Here is a 17,105-nt window from a genome sequence, read left to right on the forward strand (position 1 = left end):
TCTCTCTCTCTCTCTCTCTCTCTCTCGCCTTCCTTAGATACATGCTCCCATGATGCATTTGGGTTACCAGCACAAAGCAGCCAAGGAAATCACCTAAGAGCCTCTGAAAGTATCACCTANAGTAAGCCATTCTTCCTCTGATTGATTGGTTTTTAGGTATTCTGTTACAGTGATAAAAAGCTAACCCATGCCTGTGGGCTGGAGTCAAAACTGGTAGGTCTCTCAAGTCAAGATTTACTTAGTCCCCTTAAAAAGCTGCCACTTCAAAAATCAAAATGGGCTGGGCAGTGGTGGTGCATGCCTTTAATCCCAGCACTTGGGAGGCAGAGGCAGGCAGATTTCTGAGTTCGAGGCCAGCCTGGTGGACAGAGTGAGTTCCAGGACAGCCAGGGNTATACAGAGAAACCCTGTCTTGGAAAAAAAAATCAAAATGGGCCAGAGTGGCCCAGTGTTAAGAGCACTGGCTGCTCTTTCAGAGGACCAGGTTCAATTGCCACCACACACAAGGCTGCTCCTAATTGTCTGTAACTCCAGTTTCAGGAATATCACACCTGCTTCTGGTTTCTGCAGACACAGACGTACATATGACACACATACATGAGGGTCAACATTTACACATAAAACAAGATAAATATTTTTAAATGTAAAAAGAGCCAAGTATGGTGGAGTATACCTTTCATCCTAGAACTGAATAGACAGAGGCAGGTGGGTCTCTGTGAGTTCAAGGCCAGCCTGGTCTACACAGCAAATTCCAAGACAGCCATTGTAACATAGAAAAGAAACCCTATCTCAAAAAATAAATAAATAAAAATAAAGGAGAAAGAAAAGAGATGAGACACATTTAGTAAATGCCTGTCATGGCCCACTACATGTCAGAATTGTCTTCAAGGTCTGGGTGTGCCCTCTAACCTAAAGTGAACCACCTGGCTATTTTTTACTTTTTACAGTGTAGGGAATGGCACACAGGGCAGGTTTACTGGGCGAGTAAAGACTCTAGCAATGAGCTATAACCCCGGAACTGGCTGTATTTGTTTGGTGGGTTGTTTAGTTTCTTGGTGGGTTGTTTAGTTTCTTGTTTTATTTTTTATTACATTTTATTTATTTTTGTGTGCAGGAAAGTTAGGGGAGAACTTTGGGGGTGAGTTCTTTCCTCCCACCATGTGGGTCAAGCTCAGGTCATTAGGCATGGTAGCAAGCACCTCTAACCACTGAGTCATCTCACAGACTCCCATTGGTTGCTTTTTGAGACAGGCTTTGAACATACAACCCTCTTGCCCGAAGCTTATGAGTAGCTGAAATTACAGGCTTGTGAAATCAGACCTGATGAGCATCAGTTCTTAGGTTTTTACGTGTGTTCATGATCAGCGATGCCATCCCAAATACAGAATGTTAAACCAGCTACAGTGACCCATGCCTTTAATCCTAGCTACTTAGGGGCTGAAGCAGAACAATCCCTTGAGCCCAGGAGTACCAGGCCAAGCTAGTAACATAGATCCTATCTCAAAATCAAGCTGGGCATGGTGATACAAGCCTTTAATCCTAGCATTCTTTAGGCAGAAGCAGGCTGATCTCTTATACTGCCAGTGCCAGGCCAACCAGGGCTACATAATAAGACCCTGTCTTCAAATAAATACATGAATGAATGAATGAATGAATACACAGAGAGAGAGAGAGAGAGAGAAAGAGACAGACAGACAGACAGACAGACAGACAGACAGACAGAGACAGAGAGAGCAAAAACATACAGGTGTGACTAAAGGTTAGCCACCTGACTGAATTTTTGACATCACAGCTTAGAACTTAAGTGTTTTGATGGGTGCTGTTCCTTTCAGAGAGGGCTCCTTGAACGGTAGTTCTGAATGTTCAATCAGCCACAACACTCTACATCCAGAGTCTTTTTTGAAACCCTGTATTTTCCTCTTTTGGCAGGTCTTCAGGGGTGGATCTGGTGATACAGACAGGGAGCAGGCCACTAGGGCTTCCATTGTGTCTGTAGTCAACTCTGGTTCACATGAAGCCTGAGGCCAACAAGGTGGCTCACATCAGCATAGGAAGGCTGAGACAGGAGGAACACTATCCTGCCTAGCACTGCAGGATCCTGGGTTCAGTCTCCAGTACCAAATGTCAAACAGCACACTGAGAACTGGCTTCCCCTTTTTCCAGCCAGGAAGAGGAGGGCTCTGAAACAAAGTGATATAATGAAGGGTAGAAGAGGCNGAGTGTGGGCAAGCTCCTAATCCCTCCTCTCTTAAGACAGGAGGGCTGTCCCAAAGACGAAGCTACCCTTAGCTGTCCAGCAAGTACAGGCCAGCCAGGGTTACATAACAAGACCCCGTCTCATCCAATGACAACAAAGAAGATATTAAACGGGATTTACAAAGCTATTAACGACAAAAGGTCCTTCCTCGTGAACTTACAGCCAGCTACAGGTTCCTTATCTAGCAGGATTTGGTTGGTTTTCTATTGCAATGTGAATAAAGCATTTTGTATTCAAACATTTTAGTCTCCAAGGCAAGTTTTCTCTTACCCACAGTGNCCATTTTCAACACTGCCCAATTCAACTGAACAGCATTTGTTTATAATAAGCACCTGGTGTTACAATGTTGAAACAATACTGCTTATCAAAATGTACAACGCAAGTGATCTATGATAACCAGATTTTATTTCTATTTTTTTAATTTTTAAATAACATTTATTTGGGAGAGGGATGCACGTGTGTGCCACAGTCATGTGGAGGTCAGAGGACAATGTTTGGGAGTTGATTCTCTCCTATCGTGTGGGTCCCAGGAATTGAACTCAGGTTGTCAGGCTTAGCAGCAAGCCCCTTTACCCACTGAGCCACCTCACTGGCCCTTTGACCAGATTTTACACTGCTCCCACCTCCCTCACTTGTTGCTCTTATGCGTTTGCTGCCAGTGATGGAGGGTCTAACAGTACAAGGACAGAAAAGCTCCCGACTAGGAGCCAAAAGGCTAGGCTCCCATTCTAGACATCTGCATCCGGACTAGCTCTCCTTCCCTTGTACAGTGGAGACAGACAGACAGACAGACACACACACACACACACACACACACACACGAGTAGAGCAACGATCAGATGGAGCACTTCATGACAGGATAAGGTGCACACACACAAGTGCTGCCCCTCCTGCTACTGACCTTTAAACATGTCTCATGCCCAAGTGCACAAAGAAACCTCACAGGAGCCAGATGTGGCAGCTGACACCCAAAATACCAGCACTTGGGAGGTGAAAGCAGAGGCTCACAAGTTCAAGGTCACTCTAGGCTACAGAGTAAAACTTTTATCAAAATAATAATAATAATAATAATAAAAGTGGGGGGAGGGAAAGAGACCAGAGGGACCAGAGGGAGGCAGGTCAGTAACAAGCTGAGAGGCCACCCTTCCTGATTCTGTGAGATACTTCCTCTCTTAGACATGTACATAGCATCACTTCCCATTGCGCTGACAATCCACTAGGGTGAAGTCTGTGAGGGGAACTTAGAGAATGGTGAGTTAGAAGAGGAGTCATCATATGCCCAAGATAATATGTGCTTGCTTCTACAGCCTGCCCATTCTCTCTCATCCTCCTCTCTTCTCTTCTTCCTCTCTCTCTCTCCCCTCCCCGCCCCCCTCTCTCTCTCACACACACACAAGCGCTGCGTGAGGACAGTAAGAACCCTCAGGAGGCAAGGTTTAGTTTACAGTGAGGATGGTGGCCATTGGTATCAAGAACAGATTTCTTCATAAAATCACTGTGACCTAGAACGTCTCTTATCTAACAGTCCTTCTGCTATTTCTGAGCAGAACCGAAAAAGTCAAATTGATTTTATCTGAATAGGAAATGCAGACACAAAACCAGATCCTAGACTGGAAAAACTGGGAAGGCAAACAAAAACTTCTGGGTTGGGAGTGTATCTCAGTGGGGCGCACTTGTCTAGAGTGCATGGGGACGCTGGGTTCCATCAGCAACACTGATACACAGACAGACAGACAGACAGACACAGACACACACACGTTTCCTTTTTCCTTTTAAACCTTCCCTATCCCTACTTGGGAAGTAACAGGAGGAGCCATGAAAACAAAGAACACTCTAGAGGCGGAGAACAGCCTGAGTCAAGGACAATGAGCTGGAAGCCCTGGTCCTAAGTGCGCCGGTATCTCCACCAAGTGGCCAGGCGGCCTGAGGGAGCCATGTAAAGGGATGAAATCCTAACCAGGCTCCTTATACCCGGGCCTGAGTGCCTAGTGATCTGCACAGGCAACTTTATATAACAGGCCTTTGTGCCCACAGAGAGGAAGTGAGCAGCAGCAGGAAGGCACTCCAGGCTTACAGCTGAGCTTTCCTGGGGGGCAGTACCTGGGGAATGGTGAGGAGGAGAAGCAAGCTGGCTATCCCTACTCATCCAGAGAGAAGACAGAAGCAACGATAAGCAAGCCCTCTTATTTGTTTGCATCATAAATTTTGGCTTTACTTACAATATACTTGGGGGATTAAAAAAAAGTGGGCAGTACTAATTGGTTTTTGCTTCTTGGGCTTGGGGTAGCTTGGGAGGAATAAAGGAGTAAGGACAACTTCCCTGTGTGTCTCTTATTAAGTCTTTGAATTTCTGTAATCTGAACTATATGATTAGATCATCTATTTAAAAAGAAAAAATCTAGGAAGGAGCAGCAAGATGGCTCAGGGAATAAAGGGGCTTGCTACGAAGCCTGGCAACTTGAGTTCCAGCCAAAGGACCCACACTGTGGAAGGAAAGAAGATTGTCCTGTTACCCCCACAAGCCTGCTGACACACAAGTGCATGCACGTGTGTGCATGTACACACATACACACAATAATAATCGTAATAATACATTTAAAAAGCCAGGAAAAATTTAAATGTTTTTAAACGTGTTCACAGTTTTTCAACACCCTTCACAAGTAGGTGAGTGGTCACTAGTCCCATTTCAGAGAGGAAGAGGCCTGAGGCTACCAGAAAAGACTCCAACAGCAGAGACAGAAAGGAGACCCACGCCTTCAGACTCTCCAACCAGAGAGATGAACAGCATTCAGATCCATGTGCTATGTCCAGTCCTCAGACCTAAAACAAATGCTGCAGCCACCTCAAATGACCATTTAAAAAGGCCTGTGAACTTCCACAGCAGCTTCTGAGAACTGAGTGGGCTATGTTTTTAAAAATATATCCTGTGCCTGTATGTGATGTGTGTCTATATATGATGTGTGTCACTAGTGCATGCTCACACCCTGGTGCACACATGCCATGGCACATATGTGGAGGTCAGTGGTCAACTTTCAGGAGTCTGTTCTCACCTTAGACCCTGGGTTCAGGCAGCCAGGGCTTTTACTTGCTGAGTCATCTGACCAGCCTGAATGGCCCTATCTCAATGTTCCTATTAGCTGATAAACACCCTGAAATATTCTGGTGCCAGCTCTTATTGAAAATATTTATAAGATTCCTAGGTATAAAAATTGGTTGTAGTGATAGATGTCTGAAGCCCCAGCATGTGGGAAGTAGAGGCAAAGGGATCAGGATCACAAGTTCAAGAGCGTCCTCGGCTACATTGTGAGTTTGAGGCCAGCCCTAGGGAGAGAGACAGACACTCAGACAGACAGAGACAGAGACAGAGACAGAGAGAGAAAGAGAGAGAGAGAAAACAAAACAAGCCAGCCCAAGTGCATGCTCAGCTCTCAGTGAGACAATAGTTTGATTGGGTTCATCAGCCTTCAGAACTTTGGAACGACCTTTCCCGGCACAGAGGGAATCAGAAAGTAAGCACTGTACCCAGAAGGCAGCCAAATCCAGAGTTCAGATCCTGATTTTGCCCCTGACTTACAGGAGACCTCAGGTGAACCAGTTACTTCACTTTCCTTGGCTTCAGCGTCTCCTCTATAAATATTAACCAGTAAGCAAGCATATAGTGAACATATGTGTCTGATGCTGGCCAAAGGGATCTGTGTCTTTAAGGGGCTTATCTCCAACAGGAAGAGACAAATAATCCAGGTCATTTCAAGTCCAGGTAAGTCCTATAAACACACAGACAANAGGGAAAAAAAGACCTGGGAGGTCAGGGGAGGACTCTGGGAAAGCAGTATTCACGCTAGAACCCGAATAATAAAATAGCCACACAAGGATCTAAGGGACATAGGGATCTATGACAAGAGGAAATAGATGCAAAGGCCATCCAATCCTGGACTATTTAAAGAAGGGAGCTATACAGGTTAGAAAATAGGGTTGAGGAGATATACAGGCCCATCTCTTCAAGTAGAATATAGCACAATAGTTGTAATGGGAAGTAACTATAGGAAAAAAAAGAACTTGACTAAATTTGTTATTCTCAGCTTTCCACTATAGCAGAACTCTCTATACAAACAAGTAAGATTGAAACACAGAAGTGAATAAGATAGTTTTTCTCTGACAACTGAAACCCAGAAGTACATAAGATAGTTCTGCTCTGACAACTGGAACACAGAACTGAATAAGGTGGTTTTGCTCTGACCGATGGGGAAGCAGAGCCTTCCCAACTCACTCCTGGGAACTTCCAACAGCAGAGCTAGCACAGACCCTTCCAAGGCCCAGATCAGGTGGGAGACAGGGTTCCTGTGGAGCTTATGCAAAGAGCCCTAAGTTCAACCCTCAGCACCACTAACAATGGCCTCCAGCCCGTAGAACACACCATTAAACAGCTGACTCACAACTGCTTAGAGAAAGGACAAGCAACAGAGCTTTGAGGTATTACCACACAGACGCAGCTCTGCTGCTCCCAGGCCCTCGAGGCTGCCTCCTGAGAGGAAAAGCTGCAGTGACCATCAGGAAGGGAACTAACTAGCTGCACTGTAGTGTATGTAGTGTATTGCATAACCTAAGTTCAAGTGCACAGTCCATCCAGGGCTGCACTAGGTGACAGGTTATCTCTACAGGTAAACAGGAATACTGCACCGTCCCTGACCAGTCAGCACAGGGATCCAGCACAGGGATGCTGGGCACAGGCCAACAGTTTTTCAAAAGGGACTCATAGTCCTTATGTTTCTGTTTTCACACTGCGCTTTGAATGCTGACTACTGGCATTATCGGAAGGCACCAACTTGACCACAGACATACTCCACCCATGGCAGCCCTTCCCTGGCCACCTGCTCCAAAGGAATGGTCCAGAACAGCTAAACCTGCCTGCCTGCTCTTGGACCTTTTCCACCTCAAGGAAACCAAAATACACTGAAACCAAGACACCCAAAAGACCGTTTAAAACGTTGCAAGCAAATCTCTAGAGGCACAGTGGTCATAAAAACAATGATTGTTGACTTGCTTTTTTTTTTTTTTTTTTTCCTACACTATGGGACAGGAGAGAGGCAACACCCAGAAATTATCCCAACTTTATAGAAACAAAGAACTAAGTATCCTAGCCAAGGGCAACAGAGAACAGGCTTACAGCCACCCAAATGAGCAGTGAGCCACACCAGCAACAGGGTCAAAAGACTCCCATCCTCGGGCTTCACATCTGAAAACACAAGACAGCCCCCACCCAGTTCTCTTCAAAGCTGTCTTGAAGATCCTTGTGAACCAGAAACCGTGAAAAACGGCAAAGGATTTCTGCAGGGTGGAAATGAGGAAAGTTACTAAGAGCCTCTGTGCACAAGAACAGTGCTGTGTCCTGTCCAGGATGCTACCTTTTTTTTAGGGAGGACAGACACCTAGGTTAAGAAACTTGATTTCATTCATCACAAATATTATTTATCAAATCATTGCCAGGACATTGTGACAACCACATCCTGCTGTTTCTGCTGGGGTCATTGCCAAAGTTTGGTTCTCTCCCCCACCTTCCGGTATCTGTGATGAAGTTTTCGGTTTCTATCAACCCTTAGTCGGGGAGGCCCCCCACCCCCACCCCAACCCCGCGCTGGCCCTGGTGGAGTCGAGTTCCACCACCAGGTCCGTAAAAGAGACCGCGGGGAGGCGTGGCCAGGGAGGAAATTCTGACAAAAACTTTTGGACCTCCGGTCCTAGCAGCCACTACTTCCTGGTCCCTCCCGGTCACGGGGATGTCGTTATTTGGCTGAGTGCTCCCCAGAGGGCCGCGCAGGGAAGGGTCTGTCCCGGCATGCGTGGCGCTCACGGAACGGCCCGCAGGTTGCCTTCCACCGCAAGTTGTTTCGAAGGAGTCCCCAGGCTGCGAGACGGGGGGCGGGAGTGGGGTGCAGGCTTCCTCCTCCACGCTCTGGCCGCCCACTGTCACCACTCCCAGAGCCCAAGGCGGTGCTTTCGGACCTGAACCCAGCGCGGACATCAAGGCCCAAGCCCGTTCTGAAAGAAGGGGAAGCCGAAGGACTGGCCGCGAACCGCCCGCCGGGAGCAAAGCAGCGGGCCGCGCCGCCTCCCACCTTGACCCGCTTGCCCTGGATCTCCAGCGTCTTCATGGTGAAGTCGACACCGATGGTGCTGCCCTGACGCGCCGAGAAGGCGCCGGTCTTGAAGCGCTGCACCACGCACGTCTTGCCCACGCTCGCGTCGCCCACTAACACCAGCTTGAACAGGAAATCGTAGTGTTCGTCCTGATCTCCCGGGCCAGGGCCCGCCATGGCTCCGCGGGAGTCCTGGGACGCAAGGGCCCGGCTTGGGCTAACGACAGCCGCGGGCCGAGGTCCGTGTGCCCTAGCCGGCCCGCCGCCGGGCTACGTGGAGTGGCGGCGGCACCTGAACGAGCTGCGCGGCGGACCGATCGACGGCCCCGCCCCGCCCCGCCCCGCCCCGCTCCGGAGCCCCGAGGACTCGGCTCCGCCCGGGAGCGCACCGCCCGGCCCTCCGCAGCTCTCTGCCAGCCGTCGGTGCCGTGCCGGCCCACGGCTACCTCAGGCCCGCTCGTGCGCCGCCTTCAGGGCGGGGCGAGCCTCCCTGATCCCCAGCACCGCCCATCTCCCGCCACTCCGCCTCCGGGTCCCGCCCCCAGGACCGCCCAGTCTCCCCCTCCCATAACCAATGCCTCCTAGCCTGTCAGTACAGTCCCGACACCCCAGCNCTCCCTCTAAGCTTCTCACCTCCCCGATCCTTCTCCGAGCACCGCCCGCACCCCACCACGGCCAAAGCCTCTGACCCTTCTCTCAACACAACCCCAATCCCGCCTTCAGCACTGTTCTTTCTCACTTCTCAGTACTTCACTAACCCGGACTTAAGCCGGGTGCGGATCCGCTGTCAACACCGCCTTGATCNTCTATTTGGTCCTGACCCCGCCCTTAACATCTCTTACCCCGCCCTAATCCTCCAGAGCCTCTTGGCTTGGACCTCGCCTTAGGCACTGCATCCAAGACGGAAATCCACCCGCACCTTTTCGTAGCCCTGGAGCTAACTCCTCCCTAACGCCTCTCAGCTGCAGCTCTCCTCCCCTCTTCAACTCCGCTTCGGTCCGCTGCGCGCCCATAGCAGGCTTTGGCCTCTACTAGGTCAACAACTCGTTATCATAGCCAGTTCATCATTCCCTAACCTCATGCCCTCCTCAGCCGGGCCCCACGTCCACCCCTCACTGCCATGCCTCCGTCCCTCGCCTGGNCTGCACCCAGTGGGGAACAGACAAGAGGCCTCGATAAGGGTCATTTTGGGGCAGGGGACAGCTATGCCATGCCTCCGTTCCTCGCCTGGCCTGCACCCAGTGGGGAACAGACAAGAGGCCTCGATAAGGGTCATTTTGGGGCAGGGGACAGCTATGGCTGACAATGAAGGGCTGATGAGGCAGAACACAACTCAACGTTCCCTCTTCGGAGAATCGAAAGTTCTGGTGACACACAGTAAAGGCAGCTTCCCTTAGGTGAAAAAGGAAGACAGAGGAAATGAAAATCCTTGAGGGCAGAATGGCCTAGAGTCCCATTTGGAAGAATTGATAGTGCAGACAGGCGGCGTCCAGTCAAACCTGGGCTGGCTGGGAACAGGAGTCCTGCACAAGGGAAACTGTGAGTCAGCCAGCTCAGAAGTTTGGCCTGAGAAACCAGAGGTCAAAGAAATGGGACCCAGATGTCTGTAAACAGTTTGAACTAGATCAAATAGGACCCATCCCTAAAAATGAGAGGAAGCTGAGAATACTCTAGCTTCTTTGGACAGCCCCCTTAGGCCCTGCATGGCCATTTGATTCGATAGTTTTTTTAATAATGGCTGTTGCAAACCAAATATTGTTCTAGGGCCTTGAGGTCCATCCATGAACGAAAGACAAAATCCAAGACAAAATCCAAAACTTCCCCAGTAGGGAAGGGAAGAGGAAACTTAAGGAAATCAGAGAAAGCAAGCCCACAGGCACCATCTCCACAGGCCCTGTGACCAGCCTCACTGGCCAAGTAGATGAAAGGCAAAAGCTGAACCTTGGAGAAAACAGAAGAGTTTGTTCTGAAACAGTTGGAACTCCATGGCTGTGAGAAATGCCCAGCAGTTGCAGCCAGGACCCCCCTAAAGTGCTGTGCAAAGGAATTCCAAGAGCCATGCTCTGCACACTCATGGTAGTGGAGAACTGCAGCTTCAAGAAACTGCCTCCACCCCAAGATGTGCACTGAACCATAGTGGTTCCCTTCCTGAAGTTAGCTGTGGGGTGGGAAATACCCCTCAGCCAGGCCTAGCTCACACCAAGGGAAAAGGGAGTGCAAAGGCCAGGAGAGGCTTGGGAAAGCAGAAGGGTAGTTAGTCATGGCTCGCTGGCCTCTACTCTGCCCTGGGCTGGAATTGGTGTAGGAAAGAAGGTATTTTGGTCTAGATGTGGGTTCTGTCAGCAAAGCCAATCCACCACTAAGACATTTTAAAAATTAGACTGTGTAACCAGGTGTGGTAGTGTGCACCTGTAATCTCAGCAATTGAGACACTGAGGCAGGAGGGTTGCCTTGAGTTGAAGGGCAGCTTGGTCTATACAGTAGCAGGCTGGTCAGGGATATACAGAAGACATTGTCTCAGAAAACGAAAACATTGTACCCATGGTGAGGGCTGCATAACTCAGCAAATGTACTAAAGCCATTAAAATGGGAGCTGAGGAGATGGCTCAGCAGATAAAATGCTCGCTGTGAAGGTGTAAGAGCCCAAGTTCAGAGTTCCAGCAGTTGTAATATGTCAGGTACTGAGGTGCACACCTATAACCATAGGCAGAGCAGACACAGATGGATCCTGGAGGCATACTGGCCAGCCAACCTAGCCAAAATGGCAAGCTCCAAGCTCAAATGAGACCTTATCTTAAAAAAAGATAAGACGGAAAACAAGGAGGATAAAGGACACTCAGCACCAACTCTGGCCTCTGCATGTGAATATAGGCACAGGCGCTTCCCACCACACACATACACACACACACACACAAATTTACACTTTCAAAGACCATATTCTATGCTATATAAATCACACCTTGACAAATCTGCATGTCCTTTTTTTTGACAGTGTATTTTTTCAAAATCCAATGGCGATTTTTTTTTCATGTATTATGCTTGTTTAAGATAGGGAAGTTTAAAAATATGTATTCAATATACAACTTTTCCTATAAAAATAGTCTTATTTTGATAGCAAATTTTGAAATAATGCATATCTCAAATTTAAGCAAGCCACAGATTTAACATTTTTAAAAAGATTCTGGTTTTTATTGATGTGTATGTCTGGCTGCCGCATGTGTGCAGGTGCCTGCAGAGAGCAGAAGAGGGCACTGGATACCATGGAGCTGGAATCATAGATGCCTGTGGACTGAGAACCAAACTCAGGTNCCTCAGGTCCTCCAAAGAGTAGCAAGTGCTCTAGTCACTGAGTCATTAAGCCATACCACAAGCCCTGTGCCAAACCTCCTCCTCCTTTTTAAAAAAGATTTATTTATTTACCTGGGCAGTGGTAGTTTAATCCCAGCACTTGGGAGGCAGGATCATTGAATCTCTAAGTTCAAGTCCAGCCTGGTCTACAGAGTGAGTTCCAGGACTACAAACTGTGTCTGGAGGTGCGGGGAGAGGAAAAGAAATGTAATAATTATAAGGGCAGGTGGGATGGCTCACCCTTAAAAGCCCCCAATAAAAACAGGAAGGAAAATGCACTACAAAGATGGCCGTATACCAACCTCTATCCTGTGTCCTTAATATAGAATGGCTGCTGCAAAATGTTAGAGAAATAAATGCAAAATTAAAGCAGCTACCCTGAAACAGTTGAGACCTTGGTGATTTGGGCTGCAGCTGGCCAAGGTAAAGAGTAGCCCTTTGGGCAACTTTCAGCTCACCCAGTGGCCACAGAAAGGGCAGGCATCTGACTCTCTCCCTTTCCAAATACTCAAAAGCCATAAAGACAGGCCAAACCCAACCTCCCCATGACTCTTCTGTTGGTGGCCTTAGCCTACAGGCTTTGTCTCAAAATACTCAAGCTATTCCTCCCACCTCTGCCAATGCTGTGCAGGATCCCATTTCTATTGCTGTCCTTCAATATCCCAGGCCAAGCCTCAGCTTCTGGTCTACCCTACCCACTTCTTACCAAGTCTGCCTACTATAATCTCTCTCTCTCTCTCTCTCTCTCTCTCTCTCTCTCTCTCTGGCATATCTGTTCACAGGACTTGAAGAGACATTTCAGACCCCCAGGAATGTCCAAGCATTCAAGACTCTCTAGCATCATCTGCTCCCTAGCATCATCTGTCCCCCGCTGCCCCTCAAGTCCTTAAACACGCCAGCCAGAAGGACCTGTGACAGCAGCATCCCGCGCCCCCCCCCCCCCACTATTCACTTTACTAAAATGGAAACTCAGTTCAAACACTTCAGTGATTTGCCTCTAAGGTCCAGGGATGCTAGGAAAGAAAAGTGGCCAGTGCACAAACACAAGCCTGAGTTGGAGGGGGGAGAATGGAGCCAACCTGACACTGTCCACCCTAGAAACCTATTGTTCCTGAATCAAGACAGGCTGGGACATGGACCAGGACTGCATGTCCCTGTCAGGTCAACCTGTAGGTGAGAAATCCCTGCCTTATCAGCCTGAGGAAACAAGAATAGGCTGCTGCCATTTATCCAACCTTTGAGCCAATGTTCTAGGTTAAGGGTGAGCACAAGACAGGCAAAGTTTCCATCCACTCCTGGGGTGTACAGACGAGAGTGGGCATTTGGAGTGAGAGGCTGTCTTAGTTATGGCTTCTGTTGCTGCAATAAAACACCATGAACAAAAACAAGTTAAGGAGGAAAGGTTTATTTGGCTTATTCTTCCAAATGGCCATCACTGGAAGAAGGACAGGCAGGACCTCAAACAGGGAAGGAACCTGGAGNCAGGAGCTGATGCAGAGGCCATGGAGGAGTGTTGTTTACTGGCTTGCTTCCCCTGGTTTGCTCTGCTTGCTGTCTTTCTTTTTTTCTTGTTCTCTCCTTCCTTTCCATTCTCTTCCTCCTTTCTTTCTCTTTCTTCCTTTCTTCCTCTCCTCTCTTCTCTTCTCTCTCTCTCTCTCCCTCCATCCCTCCCTCCCTCCTTCCCTCTCTCTCTCTCCCTCTCTCTGTCTTTCTTTTTCAAGATAAAGATTTCTCTGTGTAGNCCTGGCTGTCCTAGAACCCACTGAGGACCAGGCTGGACTCAAACTCAAAATCTGACTGCCTNTGCCTCCTGAATACTGGAATTAAACATGTGCACCACCACCACCTGGCTCAGCCTGCTGCTTTCTTATAGAACCCAGGACCACAAGTCCCATACAGAGTGGACTGGGTCCTCCTATATCAATCACTAATGAAGAAAATGCCTCCTGCCTGCAGCCTAACCTTATGGAAGCATTTTCTCAATTGAGGCTCCCTTCTCTCAGATGACTTTTGCTTTGTGTCAAGTTGACATAACACTAGCTGGCACAGGGGTTATATGAACAAGGAAAAGATGGGGAGGAGGGCAGCTGAAGTCTTGGCTAGGGTGGCAGGCACTTGTCCTGAAGAAAAGAGTTTTAGATTTAGATTACTGTGTTTTAGATTCACAGGATAGATGGGCTAAAGACAGGAGAGGAGATGATGATGAAGTCACTGTGATGGCTTGAATAGATGTGTCCCCCATAGACTCACATGTATGAATGCTTGGCCATAGGAGAGGCACTATTAGTAGATGTGGCCTTTTTGGAGTAGGTGTGGCCTTGTAGGAGGAAGTGTGTCAGTGGGGGTGGGATTTGAGGCCTCCTTAGCTCAAGCTAGATCAGTATTGCAGTCTCTGGCTGCTGCCTTCTAATGGAGATGTAAAACTCTTAGCTCCTCCAATACCATGTCTGCCTGCCCGATGCCCACCATGTTTCCTGCCATAATGATAATGGACTGAACCTCTGAAACTGCTACCAGCCCTAATTAAATGTTGTCCTTTATAAGAGTTGCCTTGGTCATGGTGTCTCTTCACAGCAATAAAACCCAAACTAAGACAATCTCCTTTCAGTACTGGCAAATTAAGTTAAAGCATGCATGCACATTAAAAGAGACTTTGTTGAACAATGTTTACCAAGACTGGTTCTGCCCTTTATGCAAAGAGTTAGGCCAAGAGGACCACACCTACATCAATACTCACACACCGTCCAGGTAGCTTCTGACTGTTCCTAAGCCTGGGCAGGAGCTCTGGAAAGACCTGCCCTCAATACTCAGGCACTGCTGGGGCCCCCACCAAGGACACCAGTGGCAGGCCATTCACCTCTCTATCCAGAGTCTGTTTCCATAAAGGTGACATCTAAATGTTCTACCCTGCACCCCAGGACATACCAAGAAAACTGCCTAGGGGAAAGCTTTAATAATACCCTGAAGTTCCTAAAAGCCCTCAGCTTTCAGATAAGCCTGGCTACCCCAGGGTCTTCCAAAGGCTCAGATGTATACTAGTCTGTCCCCAGGATTCTCTGATGCCTATGGCCAAGCCACAGGACTGCTAAGACCACCGAGTAACACCAGGCTGGAATTTGAAGTACAGAAATCAAGGCAGAGGCCATCAAGGATATGCTCCAAGCTCCAAGTTCTTTCCTAAGGCCAACACAAAAGCAGGCCCTGGCGTACTAGGCCCTACCATCCTGCCTCTGAGGGTTGCCAAAGCTCCACACTAGACCTGCCTTCTCCCTGTACACAGTAGCCGTGGCTCAGGAGTCCCTGCCAGTCCTCCCCTCAGGGAGGATCCAAGAGAAGTTTCCTACTANCTAGGTCTCACTGCCTTTGCTCAGAACCTTCCAGTTCCCATGAACAAAGCTCCTTTAAGAGTCAGACAGCAGAATCCCTGTTTGGCTCTTACTTCAACACAGCCACATAAAGCAATATAGCTAGTTCTGCGATCTTCCATGATGTTGCTCCCCAGCCTCTGAAGCCCCACATCCTTACCATGGGATGAGCTGCTCCAAACCAAGAGTCCTTGTTCCCTCGGCCTGGGCTGGTCCCTGTGCCCAAGGGAGAGCCACTTACAATGTCTCTGACCTCCCAGATGCTGCTGCCATCCTCAGAAAAGGAGGCTTAGGGCTCACAATGCTTGGGCTTAGAGATTTTGCAGGAGGTTCCTGATAGGCAGCAAAAACTCAGCTCAAAGGTGCTTGGGATTCAGTCACTGAGAATCTACCATGTGCACGCACAGACAGAATACCACCATCCTCTGCTGTAAGTGTAAGCTTGTGGTACGTGCATGCTGCGTGCAGCCTTGGGATCTGTACGGTTCCTGGTTATCACCAACCACTCTGTACCCTCCCCATCCCCGCCCCCACCCCCACAGTGTTCAGTGTCTTCCATGTCTGATATCAAGCCACCACAGTCTAGATACGCCACAGAACAAGCTCTAGGCACAGATGTTTCCTTTCTTATTAAAAACCTTTAATAAAAGTACCTTTCTCTGAAACAAGTTATAAAAATAAAGTCGCTAACTCAAAACTCCTGTCCACAGGACAGGAGAAGGTGAAATGGCTCTCCCAGAAGGGGATCATGGCAAGGTAAGCAGTGCCCAGACGCAGGGATGGCTCCAGCACTGACCACGGAATTCCATCTCAGGGTCGACACACCATCTCAGTCTCCCAGAGAAGATGTGTCTCTAAATTTGGATGTGATTTGAATAAAAATCATGTATTTTTGAAAACTGGCGACTAGTTTGATCCTTCTTGATTCCCAAAAGCACAGCATAGGGCAGAGGAGATTTTCAGAGAACAGATTTTACACATTCCAAGACAAAAATAAATGGATCCACACGGTAGCAAAGGCATCTGTACAAAGGCNATGGTTACTAAAGCATTCAGTATCTGGCAGCTGCCTGGGAAGGGACAGGGCCCTACTATCAGGCCAGTTCACATGTCCAGAAACGGAGGTAAGCTGAAGGGTGAGAAAGGNACAGGCCTTCCAGCGCCAGGCAGCCTAGCCACAGCCCAGGGCAGCTATGAGGATGGCATGCCACAGCGTACCAAGCACACCCACCAGGTCTTCCAGAGTTCAAGAAGGGCTCTGGCTCAGCCTAGTACCCCAGGAGTCGCTTGGCTTCTTCACTCTGTGCCTGCAGGGTCTCACTTGCATATTTCTGGAGCAGTTCCATTTTCTTCCTCCGTACAAGTGCCTCCTCAATCTGTGGACACCCACAGTAAAGAAGTCACTCTCAGCAAGGCCCCCACCTCTACCATAACCTAAGCAGGGACTACCTGCAGGGACAAGGTCAGCACATCTTGGGGGTCTGCAAGAACCCAGCCACTTCCCGAGCAACAGTCCATCAAAGTTCCTGCTTATCACTTCCGTCAAGACGGCCCAGCCCTTCATGGATCCCCCACCCCTTTGTGAACACACCTCTGTGTGCCACAGGGTTAGGATTCAAGAGTGCACAGTGGAAGGGAGGGACAAGAGACACCCAGGAAGGTGAGCCTCACGGGTGGACTGGCTCTAAGGGCAGCACTCTGCCTCAGGGCTCACAGCAGTCAGCCTACCTCCCACAGCATCCAGCCTACCTCCTGCTGTGATGGCACCGGCACATGAGCAATGAACTTCTGCTGACCATCTTCCCCGGCCTTCTCCTGGTTGCCTTCTTCATCAGACTGCACAGAAGATGAACATACAAGCCATGAGCAGGTTGTCAGTGACATAAACACCAACACCTTTATAGAAAGTGTCACCCAAGCTGGGCGTGGTGGTGCACACCTTTAGTCCCAGCACTCGGGAACTCAGAGGCAGGCGGATTTCTGAGTTCGAGGCCAGCCTGG

The 17,105-nt window shown here is 48.9% G+C and overlaps 2 protein-coding genes across 4 annotated transcripts in view; both read right to left on the reverse strand.

Moving 5' to 3' along the window:
- The window catches only part of Rab43 (RAB43, member RAS oncogene family), a 22,734-nt gene extending 13,931 nt beyond the window's left edge, over positions 1–8,803 (reverse strand). The window contains exon 1 of one of the 2 annotated variants that reach the window (XM_021164034.1): positions 8,371–8,803. In XM_021164034.1, coding sequence (XP_021019693.1) covers positions 8,371–8,568 — 198 coding nt within the window. In that variant the 5' untranslated portion in view covers positions 8,569–8,803. Of the gene's footprint in view, positions 1–6,734; positions 7,764–8,370 lie in introns of those variants that run through there. The other variant, XM_029478413.1, reaches the window with a different exon arrangement.
- A 6,919-nt stretch (positions 8,804–15,722) lies between these two features.
- Positions 15,723–17,105, reverse strand: part of LOC110295541 (pre-mRNA-splicing factor ISY1 homolog) — a 21,571-nt gene continuing 20,188 nt past the window's right edge. The window contains exons 10-11 of one of the 2 annotated variants that reach the window (XM_021164033.2): positions 16,854–16,940; positions 15,723–16,480 (exon numbers count right to left, since the gene is read on the reverse strand). In XM_021164033.2, coding sequence (XP_021019692.1) covers positions 16,373–16,480; positions 16,854–16,940 — 195 coding nt within the window. In that variant the 3' untranslated portion in view covers positions 15,723–16,372. The remainder of the gene's footprint in view (positions 16,481–16,853; positions 16,941–17,105) is intronic. The other variant, XM_021164032.2, reaches the window with a different exon arrangement.

This window comes from Mus caroli, chromosome 6 (assembly GCF_900094665.2).
Source record: "Mus caroli chromosome 6, CAROLI_EIJ_v1.1, whole genome shotgun sequence".
NCBI lineage: Eukaryota > Metazoa > Chordata > Mammalia > Rodentia > Muridae > Mus > Mus caroli.